Consider the following 15,671-nt stretch of genomic DNA (forward strand, 5'->3'; position numbering starts at 1 on the left):
ACGTAACCCTGCACATGCTATTAAAAAAGGAAAACAACAGAAGAAGACCGTAGCTAAACTGCTTTAAACACTGCATGCTACGCACTTCGTGTGTCAGGGATCGGCGGGTGGGCGGGCACAGAGGCGGGCTGGCGCTGCCCTCCCGGGGCCAGGGCGGCTCCCGCCCCACCTCTGGGACTACAGTCCATGATTCTAAGGTCGAGTGGCTGGGTGCTGACTGACCCTCGAATCACAGCTTCTCCTGAATTTAGTTGAACCCATCGGTGTGATAGCTGGGGTGGGAGTCGGCTGTGAGCTGGGTGGTCTCCGTGGCGGACGCCGGCTGGACGACGATCGGCGTGTCTGCGGCCTCTGCAAGCAAGCGACGCAAGGCCTCAGGTCGGGCCGGTGGGCCTCTCGGCCCCCGACACCATCTCTGGGCGACACGCTCGGCCACCTGGTGGCCCGACCGGGGTCGGAGGTCGTAAGACAAGCGCCCAGGGCGGGGCGAGGCTGCCAGGACCTCCGCCCCACACGACCTTCCTCAGCGGCCTCTGCCCTCGGCCCTCCCCGCCTGCTCAGCTACCACAGTCCGCGGCGGGGACAGCCCTCCGCGCCTGCTTTACCTCCAGCGTCCACGTTCACACCTCAACCGTCCCGCCGCCACCACAAACACTCCCGCACAGTGTCAGTGCCCTCCTGTTTGACGAGACAGGGCGACACGTTCAGGGCCCGCTCCGGCCCCGCCCCTCACGCGCGCCCCGGGCGGCGGGCACACTCACCCCGCTCGTCGGACTGCAGCTGCGCTTCCAGGTCCTCGGGGGACACGTAGAACTCGGTCTCCTCGCCCTCGGGCGCCTTGGGCTTGCACTTCCCGCAGCAGCAGTTGAAGCAGCAGCAGAGGCAGCAGCAGCAGTAGCAGCAGGTGAGGAGCCCGCAGAACACGAACAGGGCCTGGGGGCAGGGGGACGTGGCTGTGCGGCAAGGCCGGGGTGCAGCTCTCACCCTGCGCCCACCCCCAACCCCCTCCAGGGTCACAGAGGGGTCCTCACACCAGCAGCGGACTCTTTTCCAGATCAAGGGGAATAAAGAAAACACTGAACACGGGGACAGGAGGGCAGGAAGGAGGAGGCCCGCTGCGTAAAGAAGGGTAACTCCTGAGAGGGAGGGGGGCTGACCGGCCGCTGCCAGACCGGCTTCCGACAGCTCAGCGCCCTGCAGTGAGCCGCGCCCTCGGGCCTTACACGACAGATGCTTTGGATAGAATCAGGAAACCAGGCAATGTCACAATATAAAACAACAGTGTTTTTTTCACAAGTTTCTCAAGCTAGGTATTTCTAACAAGTCTTCCCTAATCACGAAAATAAGTCTACCCACAAAGTGATGAAAAAGTTCGTTTCCTATTTCTACCGCGGTGACCCGCGAAAGAAGATGCTGTGGACGCCGCCACTGGGCACGGACGTGGCTCTGCGCGCGCGGGCCGGCTGCAGCGGGCCACAGGCCAGCTACCGTCGGCTGGGACCGGGCCTCTGCCCGTGTCCAGGCGGCGAGGAGCCCGCCGCGGGCCCCCGGCCGCCCGGCGGGCTGCGGGCGCTAGCGCTGCGCCTCACCTTGGCCCAGCGGCTGGAGAGCACGAAGTAGGTGTTCACGTTTTCCTCCCCAAACTGCTCGGCCACGTAGAGCCCCAGCGAGCCGTACTTGTCGTAGATGTTCCTCTTCGTGGAGTCCGTCAGGGTGGCGTGGGCGTTGTTGATCTCCTTGAACTTGTCCGCGGCCTCTGGGTTATCTGGGTTCTTGTCAGGGTGGTATTTCAAGGCCAGCTTCCTGCAAACCGAAACCATCTGTTGGCCTCACGTCTCGCGCTCATCCACCGGGACGGAGGGCCAGCAGAGGAACGTCTACCCGTCACCACCTCCCTTTCCAGCCGGCCACAGAACCAGAGAACGCCAGGCTCAACAGAAACCTCTGCAACTGTCTCAGGGCAAACCTCCCGTCGTCCCGAACCATCACCCACAGAGCTGCGAGTGCCCGGGTGAGAGCTGACCTGCAGGCACTCCCAAGAACTTCCGACCCCGCTGCCGCCCTCTAGCGTCCTGACTGTACATTTGCCAAATGGAGGGACAGGCGAGGAGCGTGCAGCACAGACGGGCATTTTATTATACTGATAAGGAGATAAGCTGAGAACACAGAGGACTGTGTCAACTGTCTGCACCAACGACAGCGTCCGTCTCTGACAGCTGCTCAGGGGCTCAGGGACACCGCACGGGAGGGGCAAGCTTAGCCACGTGGGAAGGCTACCCCGGGGTGTGGAGACCATGCCGTCACAGCTCAGCACATCCAGACCTGCCCCCCGAGCCATCTGTTCCAGGGCAGGGAGTATGCATGACCCACAAACCGCTATTCTTTTGTTGCCAAGAAAACATTAAGGCAATAATCGTAAGCTATAAGGGGACACACTACACACACAAAGATGCAATGGAATGGCTACCAGTGAAACAGCGAGTAGGCCGGGGAAACACGTGCAGATAAAAGACAGGAGGGGCGGGAGCCGCCCGCCCCAGGCCCAGGCCTCTTACCGGTAGGACTTCTTAATGTCATCCGAGGTTGCATTCTTGTCCAGCCCCAGAACGTGGTACAGGGATTCCCCAGAGGTGGAGAGTGAGCGCTGTCTCTGGTCTGCCATGGCAGGCTAGTCTACAGGGAGAACGCAGAGGAGACATCAAAAAGTACAGATAAAATTTAAGTGTGTGTTTTGCAATCCCTTGGGCAACCTCTAACTAAAGACGTCAGGAGGCGAAGCTAGGAAGCTGAAGCGAAAACGAAAAGGAATCTCTACAGACTGAAAACTGCATGAAGAGGAAGAGGTTGTCAAAACGGATAAAAATGCAAGAGACCCACTAGACACTGTCCGCGAGACACACTTTAGAAACAGAGCCTCAAAATACAGGAAGCAAGTGCTGACTGAAATAAGGGGAGAAGCAGACAACTTCACAGTCACAAAAATCTTAACACCCCGTCTCAGAAGCTCACAGGACACACACACAGAACCAGGAAAAATGCCGACAGTCTAGAGAACACTGCGCACCACCGTGACCCGATTACTCTGCCACAGCCACACCCACAGAACTTACACGTTCTAAAAATCACCAAGACACACCACATGGTGGGCCTTAAAACAAGTTTTAACAAATTTAAGTGGACTGAAATCATACACAGTATGTCCCCAACCCGAACAGATTAGAGACCCAAAAGGAAAACACCTCAAGTGTTTAAATACTAAACGACACACTTCTAAATAACATGCAGTTCAAAGACAAGAGGACGGACATAATTTCTAAACTCATGACTCATCTAATGATCTGTATGTGATTATAGGCTACTACTTAAAAATAAGTTGATATATTCATAGTTGCCACAACTCAGAAGCAACCAGGATGTCCTTCAGCAGGTGACGGATAAATAAACTGTGGTGCACCCGGACAGTGGAATATTATTCAGCAAACTTGTGTTTTCCATGAAAAGACATGGAGGAACCTTAAATGCATTTAAGTGAAAGAAGCCAATCTGAAAAAGCTACAGACCATATGATTCCAACTCTGACATTCTGGAAAAGACAAAACTATGGAGACAGTAAAAAGATCAGTGTTTGCCAGAGGTTGGGAGAGGGAGGGATGAACAGGCAGAGCACAGAGGATTTTTAGGGCAGTGAAACTATTCTGATACTACAACTGCAGATACATGTCATTATATGTTTGAAAAACCCCACAGAACGTGCAACACCTAGAGTGAGCCCTGATGTAAACTACAGACTTGAGTTACCCTGTATCAATGTTGGAGCGGCACTCAAAACAACGTACCACACCAATGCCAATAAACTGTAAGACTGGGGCGGGCAGGGAGCACAAGGGAACTCTCTGTACATTCTCCTCAATTTCTGTGTAAACCTGAAACTGCCTTAAACAATAGTTCTGCTATCCTCAGAGACTGAGATTACACTAAGCTGTGAAGAAAAAGGGGCACAGAAGGATAAGACAGTCTCTGGAAATCACTATCTGAGCAGTGAGTTGTCAACGAAGCAGACGGGTACAACGTTATGCCTGAAACGGCTGAAGGCCAGAGCACAGAGAAGGCACAATTTAGGAAGCGTCTGAACAAAACCAGCACAGAGAAAACAGAAAATGAGAAAATCTGCCAGGCAGGAATTTGAAAGGCAAAGAATACAGACAACTGAGAAAAAATAGTCAATTGAAAACAAAACTAGAGCTGAATGAAAACACAAGTGTGCAAACTGAGGCCCCACCAGCTAGAGCACCAAGGCCAGACTTCTACATCCTGGGCGCTAAGAACCTCCCCAAACAAAACACGTTTCGAATTCTAAGAAGAAAGGAGTTTCACCTTACGATTCCACTATCAACAAAGTGTAAAGTCAGAAGAACGTATAAACGCAAGAGTCTGGGAAAAGTACTGCTCGCAGATCTGAGGAGTATTTCAACAAAATGTGGAAAGAAATCAAGAAACAGGAAAAGATGTGACAAGAGGAGTGGTGGTGTCCCGGCCTGTGGGGGAGTGGCCCAGGCGTGCCCCCTCCTGCAGGTGGCATGGTCACTTCTGATCACAACACAGGACACACACATGAACTCCCTCCAGACTGGGTTCCGCAGGGGGTGGGCTCCCCTGGCCCGCTGCAGCCTCACGACGCAGGCACTCCAACGGTTATGTCACAGACAGAGAGACACATACACAGAGAAGTGAAGTCAGGACCTGAACCCAAACCAAAGGGTGCGGCCTCCTGGCTGAGGGACACCAGGTCAGCCACCTTGGCACGAAGCATAAGAGACGGTGGTGTACAGCTGAGGGCAGGAAATTAAACACGCCTCACTTCAATCCCAGAGATGGTGGGCTTTGAAATCAGGGTGTGAGGACTCTCAAGCCCAGTTCCGACAGCTTCCAGCTGCTTGGCGTGGCCAAGTAGCTGCAGTGCTTGGAGCCTCCCTCCTCACCTGGATGGACACAAGGACCCCACCCCCCACCCCCCGCCCCATGGCAGGGCCGCACAGAGCCCAGGGACCCTCAGTGATGTTGATGACGGAACATATTCTCGTCAAGTCTCCATTACTAGGAATTTCGTCCATTTACTCCACAACGGAATTACGATGACTTCGTCAAGTTTAACTACTACTTGGCTAAGTAACTGTTTGCTCCTTAGGTAGTTATGGAAATACAACTCTGACAGAGTATTCTGTATTCCCAGTCACTCAGTGCCCACGAAATAGCGCTTTTAGACCCATCCACAGGAAAATGTCAATAAATACTTTTGTATCTGCTTATAGAACTGTATGATTACCTGAGACGTCTAGAGGCAGTCAGCTACTTAATTTGACTAAAAAGAATTCCCTGTGGAACTTGAGCATTTAAGTCATGATTCTCCAGCACCGCTTACCCCAGAGATCACAGACGTTCTTGCAACAAGGGGCAACATTTCCTAGTCTAGGACAGAACCACCCTAAGAAAAATCAGCACACACCTGGCTTAGTTACTAGGTAAGCTAGGCACTGTGGTTCATCACCTGCTTGTTCACAGGTACAGACAGATCACTGACTTTCAAAACCTTAGAATTAATTTTCTTTTCTGTTTTCTGTTGTTGTTGTTTTCTACTGCTGAGTTTTAAGAATGCTTTGTATATTTTGTTATATTTTAAAATATTTATTTATTTTTGGCTGCGCTGGGTCTTCGTTGCTGTGCGCGGGCTTTCTCTAGTTGTGACGAGCGGGGGCTGCTCTTTGTTGCAGTGCACGGCTTCTCGTTGAGGTGGCTTCTCTTGTCGCAGAGCACAGGCTCTAGAGCACGGGCTCAGTAGTTGTGGCGCACAGGCTTAGTTGCTCCGCGGCATGTGGGATCTTCCCGGACCAGGGCTCAAACCCATGTCCCCTGCATTGGCAGGCGGATTCTTAACCACTGCGCCACCAGGGAAGTCCCAGAATTAATTTTCTTAGTTTCAATGAACTGCCAGCAACTATGACCAAACTTTTAAAGGCCAATACTTGTTTAATAATAAACATATCTCCCCAATCCCAGGGATTAAAAATCAGGTTCTGCATTCCCAGTCCTTAGTGCCCGGCAGCTTTCCCTCCCCCACCAGGTGTGGTGCGACCCTGTGACACTCGGTGCCAGAATGTGGTGGAGCAACACGGGACATTCTGCCTGGACACTGACGCCATCAGGCAAGCTCTCCCCACACAGAGGAACAGGTTAATGCTCATGTGGATTCAAGAACGTATGGAACCAAGAGCTTCCAGAAAAAACGACTTGGTGATAAAATCCAGCCAGCGAAGATGTGAACCAGAGGAAAGTCATCAACAATGGAAGCCGGGGCAACAGGTCTGCAGGCAGGCGACAAATCCACAGAAATGCAAGATCCCGACTGAGGGGCGGCAGGAGCTCCAGCAACAAACCCACCGCAAATCTCCTGGCCCCCATGGCAGGTCAGGACACAGGTGGGCAAAATGTGTGCAGCCCCACGGCCCCAGCGGACCCTGGCACACGGGTACCCCTGGTTAAGGGGGTGGGTCTGCTGTGGTGAGGGAGTAGCAGTTTTATTAGTATCACTGTGATCTTTTGTTTGCCAAATTCGAGGGAAACTGGAACGCTTCTATTTAAAAGACGATGTGGGGACTTCCCTGGTGGCACAGTGGTTAAGAATCTGCCTGCCAATGCAGGGGACACGGGTTCGAGCCCTGGTCTGGGAAGACCCCACGTGCCGCGGAGCAACTAAGCCTGTGTGCCACAACTACTGAGCCCGCATGCCACAACTACTGAAGCCCGCGCTCCACAAGAGAAGCCCTGCTCGCCACAACTAGAGAAAGCCTGCACGCAGCAACAAAGACCCAACGCAGCCAAAAATAAAATATAAATAAATAAATAAAATTTTTAAAGTAATAAAAATAAAATAAAAGACGATGTGAATATCTTCGGAAGGTAAGTATCTAGTAATCTGGTTTATGGGAAGAACCAGGGAGTAGAGGTTAAAAGACTTATTCTGGGCTTCCCTGGTGGCGCAGTGGTTGAGAGTCTGCCTGCTGATGCAGGGGACACGGGTTTGTGCCCCGGTCCGGGAAGATCCCACATGCCGCGGAGCGGCTGGGCCCGTGAGCCATGGCCGCTGAGCCTGCGCATCCAGAGCCTGTGCTCCGCGATGGGAGAGGCCACAACAGTGAGAGGCCCACACACTGCCAAAAAAAAAAAGACTTATTCTTTGTTGTCTACCATTTCTTTACCTATTCCCATACTATTGCTTGATTTTTAAAATCATTTTCTTCTGTAGCCTTTTCTGCATTGCATGAACTTTCTATAAATCTATGTATGTATCTTTTTAATAAAAACTACAAAGTTCTCGTTCTCCTTGTGCTTCCAGACGCATGTCTGCCCTCCTAGAGGCTCTGTCACAAGTCACTTCCAGGACACACGACTTTAGCATGTCGGACTGTCGCAGGTACTGAGAACCCAGCCTTCCTGGCCAACAAGGTCCTTTAGCCCCAGGAGTCTGGCCCACATTCCCGTGCACTAACTTCCCTCTCACAGCCAGGAAGTCTCCAACAGTCCCCACAGAATCCCTTCTTATCAGAGTTCAAGAGCAAGCTGTCCATTTGGGAATCTGTTTTGGCTACTAGCCAATCAAAGGGACCTTAACGGAGGATCCAGCCAACCAGGGTCTAGTCAACTCCAAATTCTCCTAAGAACCAGCAAACATCCTCATGTGGACTCCCTCCAACCTAATTTTCAATCATTAGAGTTTTCTGACATCACAAACAGTAAGAGTGAGAGACTAAATAAACTTCGTTATATTTTAATGAAATCACTGACGGCACAGCGATGGGTCTGGACAACTCAGGCCTAACTTAATTATGTCTAAGCCAAGAAGTCAAACATCAGAAAAGAGCAAGCTGGGGACAGTAAAAGTCAGCACAGACTTTAACACCAAGGCTTACTTTGGTGCTATTCATCAAAGTATTATTACTCTAGAAGCAGGTGTGCAAGCTTTTTGGTAAAGGGCAAGATAGTAATATTTCAGTCTTGTGGGCCATACAGACAGTCTCCGTGTCCCAAGTTCTCAGCTCTGCCTTTGAAGCATGGAAGCACACAATGTCTAAAAGAATGGGCACAACTGTGCACCCATAAACCTGACTTAATTACAGAAGCAGGCACAACCCCTGCCCCAGGGGTCAAGTAATGGCTCTCTTGTGAATTATTTTAGGGAAGTTGGGTGTTGTGAACAGGCACTTATGTTTGTGTGCTGTGGGCAAGTGTCGGCTTAGTTACTGTGACTCTTTTTCGGTCCTCAAAGTTAACTTTGCACAAATACAAAACGAAGACATGGGCAAGAAATGTTGTGAATATGCATTTCCAATCAAGATGGCAAAATCCAAAGAAATTTGTTGCAATGTGAAGCAATTAGGCCAGACAGTAGCAACAGCGCCCACCCCGAAAAGCTGCTGGAAAAGCTGTGAACGAGGTGATGGCATTTTTGACATAAACCATCCAAGTGTACTCAGTGTCGTCTCCCGTCAGTCACTCTTCTTACTTTAGATCATAGTTTAAGCACCACTAGCTCTGGCTTCCGAGGGTTTTTCCAACTGGAATCTTAGGTTCCCGTGTAATACGGAACAGTGACCCTGATAATATCTTCATACCAAAGAACAGAGAAACGAGATCCCTTACTTTGTGAGTTTCTCTACTGAGATGAGGAGAGCCCGCTGACTGCATCAGATACAAACTTTCCCCAAGGAAGACGCCCCCCTCCTGTCACCGCTGGCGGGTACGGGATTCCGGCACAGCGACAGTACAACCCTACACCCAAGCAATAAAGACGACTTTCAATGTGCTTTGCTGGGGCTCCAACAACGATGACTCTGTTCACAGGACACACGTCTGTCTCGAAGGGCGTTTACCCTTCCCCAGGATCACAGGTTCAAAAGCATTTACACACACGCCGGGTGCTGGGCAGGAGACACCACCCCTGATGCCGGGGAGTGTTGGGGCGGGAAGACACCCTAAATCAGGGTGAGCACAGCTCCCCTAGAACACTGTGATGGGAGCAGCAGAGGCCCACTGCAGGATCACCTGGCTGCAGAAGACAGAATGAATACGGACAGAATCACGCCCAGGCCCACCAGTCACACTGCTGTAAACCAGAGACCGAGAGAAAATGGACGTGTCGCGGAGGAGCGAGCGTGTGAACCATACTCTCCTCATTAGGAACCACGGGTCCCAGAGGGTAGTGGTGCCCAACCTGAAAGCGCTCAGATGCAATACCTGTCAAACCAGAATTCTACTTCCAGAAAAAACACCCCTCAGAAACAAAGGCTGAAATGAAGACATTTTCCGACAGAGACTAAGAGAACCCATCACAAAAACCTAAAATTCAAGAAACACCAATGAGAGCTACCTGGACCGAGAGCTACCTGACACCAGATAGAAACCCGCGTCTTTAGAAGGAATGAAGGCCACTGGAAGTGGTGAGCACGTAGGTAATAGATGATCTTTTCCACTTTCTTTTTTAAAAAAATACACCAGACTGCTGGAAGCAGGAACCGATCAACCTTGGCTTGTGGGGTCTGTGCTGCAAGTAAGGCAAACAGGACACCTTCGCACAGAGAAGCAGGGGTGGGGGAGAAATGGACGCCTTATGTGAAGCAGGCAGCACAGAGCTCTAAGAAAAGCTCTAAGAAAAGCAAGCACCACACAGGGTCATCAACAGAAGGACTGACAATTTCTGGTCTATTCTATACAGAACACTACTTACCAATAAAAGAAGGACAACATACTGACACAGCAATGAAATCAATAAATCTCAAACACAATGTGTTACGCAAACAAGCTAATAAACACAAAATGACTCCATTTATACAAATATTAAGAACAGGAAAAACAAGGTCGTGATATGAACCAGAAAAGCGACTGTTTCAGGGAGGTAAGGGGACCTCCTAGGAGACAGGAATATTCTTAATTTAAATGCAAGAGTGACCTCACAAGTGTACAAACCAAAACTCACTGAAATCCAGTTAAGATCTGGGCCTTTCACTGTATGTCAAGTTTACCTGCAGTAAAAAGAGCAGCTGTTGTCATTAACGTGACTTGCTCTCAACATTAATCAGATACTACAAGAGAACCAAATGAAACATAAAACTCTCTAATCTGTGATGGCAGGCTGCCTGGTTTTACAACAACTTTCATGGAGACACAGAAAAACATCCGTTTGTCTGTCACTCTGTGGCTGCTCTCAGCAGGTAGCCGAAAATACTTACCGTCTGGCCCTTTAAGAATAAAATAGCTGCTATGAACATGATTCAAACTGGTATTTTATAATTTTGAGTCAGAAAATGAAATAAATGCTGTCCAAGCATAAAAATTATTAAATGTAAATTTCTACATCATTTTCACACACGTTTCAAAAGTTAACATTCTAGTTAGAAACTACCCACTGCCAGGAAATACGCACTTTTAAGTTTCATGCTCAGCTGGGACACGGTCCTGTAACTAAGAGAGTGACCTGAACTGCAATGCTGCATCTCAGCATTTTGGTTTTTCCTAACCCCGTTTCGATTAAATTTCAAAGGCATCCCCGAGGCCCATGTCAGCACCTGGGGAGCAGCCACATCTACCTGAGCTACACCTGCTATAACTCAGGAACTGCCAGCCCAGCTATGCTCCCAGCCTTGGCTCCAGGAGGGTTAGGTCCTGACCTTTAGGCTGCGTCATTTTTAGTAACACATACCTTTAAAAACAAACAATGGGCACATTCTGCAAATCTGTAGTGCGTCCTGGTGCTGCTAGAAAGAGTACTGGGGCTCCTCCACATTGCGGGGCAGCCAAGCCACACACGAGCAGGGAAAAATGGGCTTTAAACCAGTCAAAGCTCGCCAACCCCAAGAGGCAGGGGTCCGGTAAAGGGGAGGCTTTTCTGGAGGATACGCAGTCTGTCCTCCCTCACTGCCGCCAGGACAAGTCTGTAAAGCACGGCTCTACTCCTGTCACCACCCCACTCAGGTCCTTCCCCAACAGCCCACTGGCTGCAGCATCAAATCCCAGCTCCCGGGCCTGCCCTGCAAGGTCCTTTTGGACACAGACCCTGTCTGACACCAGCCTCTTCCTGCCACTGCACCCACTGGGCCTCACGGCCTGACAGCTCGCTCTTAGGCAGAGGCAGTGCTGCCAACCCTGAGCACCTGGGGTCTCCTCAATGTCCTGGCCCCTCCTACGTGGAACCCCTACTTAGACCTCCGACCCTGAAGCGACATCCCTGGTCCCAGAAGGCCGGTCCTGGCGCCTGCTCCATGGATGTGCAGCAGAGCCCATCACATTCTATGGAGCCGTCCTGAGCCTTGAGCATATGTCTGTGTGTTATTTGTTCAACAAATGTTTAGGAAGCACCTGCCATGTGCCACACTCTGCTCTCAAAGCTGGGGATTTAGCAGTGAACAAAATAAACAAAACGGGGCTTCCCTGGTGGCGCAGTGGTTGAGAGTCCGCCTGCCAATGCAGGGGACGCGGGTTCGTGCCCTGGTCTGGGAGGATCCCATGTGCCGCGGAGCGGCTGGGCCTGTGAGCCATGGCCGCTGAGCCTGCGCGCCCGGAGCCTGTGCTCCGCAACGGGAGAGGCCACAACAGTGAGAGGCCCACGTGCCACACACACAAAAAAATAAATAAAATAAAATAAAATAAAATAAAATAAACAAAACGGACAGAAATCCTTGTGCTCACAGGGCACGTCTATGCTCCTTAGAAGACTCAAACATCTTCAGGGGAAAGAGATATGTGTTCTGACTCTTGTATCTGCATGTGTAAAATCAGCATATGCACTGAATGTTTATTAAGAGTTGCTGCTGAATTCAACCTACTATTGCAGGAAAAAATCATATGTCAACTCTGGAAAAATCATATGCCAACTTTGGAAGAACAGATTTGAAAACGTCTTAAAAGGAAGGCTATTTTGGTTCTGTTTTTTTTTTTTAATCCCCCTCCCTCCCTTCCTTCCTTTCTTGGTTGCGCCGGGTCTTAGTTGCGGCAGGCGGGCTCCTTAGTTGCAGCACATGAGCTCCTCAGTTGTGGCATGCAAACTCTTAGTTGCAGCATGCATGTGGGGTCTAGTTCCCTGACCAGGGAGCAAACCCGGGCCCCCTGCAATGGGAGCGCAGAGTCTTATCCACTGAGCCAGCAGGGAAGTCCCTTGGTTCTGTTTTAAATATTTTATATAATATTTGATACACAGAAAGGAAGATATGGCACATATAAGTCATGATGCATCATGATAAAATAAACACCATGATCCCATCCTTCAATTTAAAAACTAGAAAATTACCAATAATTTTGAAACTTCCTGCCTTCTCCCCATATACATTACCCTGAAGCAATGTTTATTACAATCCCTTGCTTAAAGAAATTTACCTCATATGTTTCTCCCTAAACACTATTTAGTTCTAATTTTTTGAGCTTAAAAAAATGGTCTTGGGTTTCCCTGGTGGTGCAGTGGTTGAGAGTCCGCCTGCCGATGCAGGGGACATGGGTTTGTGCCCTGGTCCGGGAAGATCCCACATGCCGCGGAACGGCTGCGCCCGTGAGCCATGGCCGCTGAGCCTGCACGTCCGGAGCCTGTGCTCCATGACGGGAGGGGCCACAGCAGTGAGAGGCCCGCGTACTGCAAAAAAAAAAAAAAAAAAAAAAAAAAACCCCCACCAACCCACCGGGGTGTGAGCCCTAGTGCGGGAAGATCCCACATGCCACAGAGCAACTAAACCCATGAGCCACAACTACTGAAGCCCGTGCGCCTAGAGCCTGTGCACCGCAACAAAGAGTAGCCCCCGCTCGCCACAACTAGAGAAAGCCCATGTGCAGCAACGAAGACCCAATGCAGCCATAAAGAAAGATAAACAAATGGTCTTCACACTGCAGCCTTCTGGGACTTGTTGTTGTTTTTTTTTTGGCCCATGACTTGTTTTTGAAACTCAATATATTTCTAAGATTCTCCCAAATTGCTGGATATATCTATAATTCACTCATTCCTAGTACTGGACAAATTCCATTTTGGGAACAGACCACAACTTGTCAATCCCTTCTTCTACTGGAGGATGCCTGGTCATTCCCAGGTTTTGCTATTACTGGGGTCCTCTGAACCTTCCGAGCAATTCCCACCTACAGTTTCTCTAGGGCAGTGCTGGGCACGGGGTGATGCCCTGCCAGCTCAGGTTACTGCTAAGGGCAGAAGTTGACAGCAAAACTTACCCAACTGTCAGAGCAATAGCATGCTGTGGGTGTGGGGGGTGGGTACGGATGAGCGTGTTCCACAGCCTGAGCAGGGTGATGGTTACACAAATCTCTATGTATTAAAACTCAAGAGAACCGTACATCCAAAAAAAAGGTCAATTTTACTGTAAAAGAAAAAAATCTGGGCTTTGCACTTTTTTGTTTTGTTTGCAGCTTATTCTAGCTAGTCATTTCCATTGTAGTTTACAAAAGTATCAGCCTGTGACACAATGGAAATTAAAAGAAATAAAATCTGGTCCTTCACCACAAACAGATTAGGAAGAACTGTTGTAGGGTGTGTACCTACAAGTGGAACTTTAGGGTCCCAGAGATGGGGCAGGCCAACCGCCACCCAGATGACCACACCCCACAATGATGGGCGCCCCCAGCCTTCCCGATTTCCCATCCATCTCTTTTTACTTATCATGAACACAAGTTCATACATTTTTCTACTGTGGTAAAAACTAGAGGACTGACCACCTTAACCACTCCTACGTGTACAGTTCGGTAGCGTTACCTATTTGCACATTATCATGCAACAGATCTCTCACTTTTTCTTTTTTTTTGGCCACACTGCACGGCATGCGGAATCTTAGTTCCCTGACCAGGGATTGAACCCGTGCCCCCTGCAGTGGAAGCGTGGAGTCCTAACCACTGGACCGCCAGGGAATTCCCTCTCACAATTTAATTTTTATGTAACTGAATCTATCAAATCTTTGTGAACGTATTTTTTCTCTTTTTTGTTCAATAAATCCTTCTCCACCCCAAAATCCAAAGTGAATTCTCCTACACTTTATTCTAAAGTTTTGTCACCCACAGGTCATCCACTCCATCTGGGGTTAACCTGGGCCCAGCATGAGACACCGACCAGCATCACTCGTCTGAGCAATGCCAGCCCCGAAGTCCCAGACGCCCCCACAGCATGTCCAGTCTTCCCCTGGGACCTGCAGGTGCACTCTAACTTCCACAGGGGAGGGTTATGGGTGGTGGTGAGGGCTCTCTATCTGGTTCCATTCTCAGAGTACTTTATTCAAAAACCTCCAAAATTACCTGAGGCAGTCTCAAAAATTTTTACAAAAGCCACAAATTCTGTTACTTCTACACACATCATTAAATAATACTTAAAACAATCATATTTTAATACAAGCATCCATTACAAAGACAAGGTGGGTTTAAAAGCAATGAACAGAGACTCCCCTGGCGGTCCAGTGGTTAAGACTTCGCCTTCCAATGCAGAGGGTGTGGGTTCGATCCCTAGTCGCGGAGCTAAGATCCCACACGCCTCGGGGCCAGAAAACTAAAACATAAAAAAATAAATTAAATAAAAGCGATGAGCAGATAATCCCATGAGCCACACCTCCTGGTTTGCCCCCTGTGTCCCCTGGGGACAGGCCGTGGTGGGAAGGCCACACCAGGGCCTCTCACTGTCTCTGGGGATGCCCCTCCGAGATGCAGAGGTTTCCAGGGCTGCCATGAGGCACTCCAGCCTCCCCGCCCGCTGCTGGTCATCGCAGGAACGTGGCTGGACGGGCAGCCTTGAAAGCCGCTGTGTTGCCAGGGGTAGGAGGACAGAGTGCCCGGAGTAAAGAAAGTTCCAGGCCACAAAGATAATACATCATATCATGGGTAGTCTGAAAATACAGAAGCTAAGAAAAAGGCTAATAATGTAAGAAAAAGGCTGTTAGGAACCTGGGGAGAGAGAGGCACCACTCTAGGAAGAAAACGTCATCAGAGGAGGGTCCAGGCTCTGTAATGAACATGGTTTCCACAAGTGGGAATAACGTAAACAATTTATGGATTTTCACCAATAAACTTACAGACAAGCAACTTTATGTTTACAAAACACAATGTAAATTTCTCTTGACAGTGTAAAAGCAAAAGGACAAATGAAAGTCAGAGGAGAAGGGAAGAAAGGAAGAAAGGCCGACCCCCTCCAGTTAGTGAGAGGACAATGCATGCTGCTGATGGCGCAGGACCAAGTCCTGTCACACAGGGGACAAGGGGTAAGCGCAGCTACGCTGGGACAGGAGGACAGAGACGCTGCTACGTCGGGTCAGGACAGAAGGAACAGGGGATCCGCCAGGTGATGGGTCGGGACACAGCCATGAGGTGCAATTCAGTGACCGTGAGCCAGCACCTCGGGGAGGGGATGGGGTGCAGCCTGGTGCGGGCACGGCTGCATAGCCTCCCACACTTGGGGCCTGGCCCCACATCAGAAAAACTTCACTGAAAATAAGGATACTAAAGACAAAGCACAACTGGTGTTCCAAAGACAGCTGACCTCTCTCCTTTGAAGGAATCGTCATTTAAAATCCGTGATGAACCTTGGAAAAAGGACATTCAAGAAACAGCTGGGGGGGGGGGGGGGGGATCTAATCGCGGTCCGGGACCTATAA

At 49.9% G+C, this 15,671-nt stretch overlaps 1 protein-coding gene across 1 annotated transcript; it reads right to left on the reverse strand.

Annotated features, from left to right (window-relative positions):
- DNAJC5 (DnaJ heat shock protein family (Hsp40) member C5) lies at window positions 1-2,675 on the reverse strand. The gene is made up of 4 exons (XM_007462231.1): window positions 2,556-2,675; window positions 1,590-1,803; window positions 762-933; window positions 1-351 (listed from the first exon to the last, which is right to left on the reverse strand). The coding sequence occupies exons 1-4, from the start codon at window positions 2,660-2,662 to the stop codon at window positions 248-250; spliced, it is 597 nt and encodes a 198-aa protein (XP_007462293.1). The 5' UTR covers window positions 2,663-2,675; the 3' UTR covers window positions 1-247.
- Between the last annotated feature and the right edge of the window lie 12,996 nt (window positions 2,676-15,671).

The sequence above is a fragment of the Lipotes vexillifer genome, unplaced genomic scaffold (assembly GCF_000442215.2).
Source record: "Lipotes vexillifer unplaced genomic scaffold, Lipotes_vexillifer_v1.1 scaffold1798, whole genome shotgun sequence".
NCBI lineage: Eukaryota > Metazoa > Chordata > Mammalia > Artiodactyla > Lipotidae > Lipotes > Lipotes vexillifer.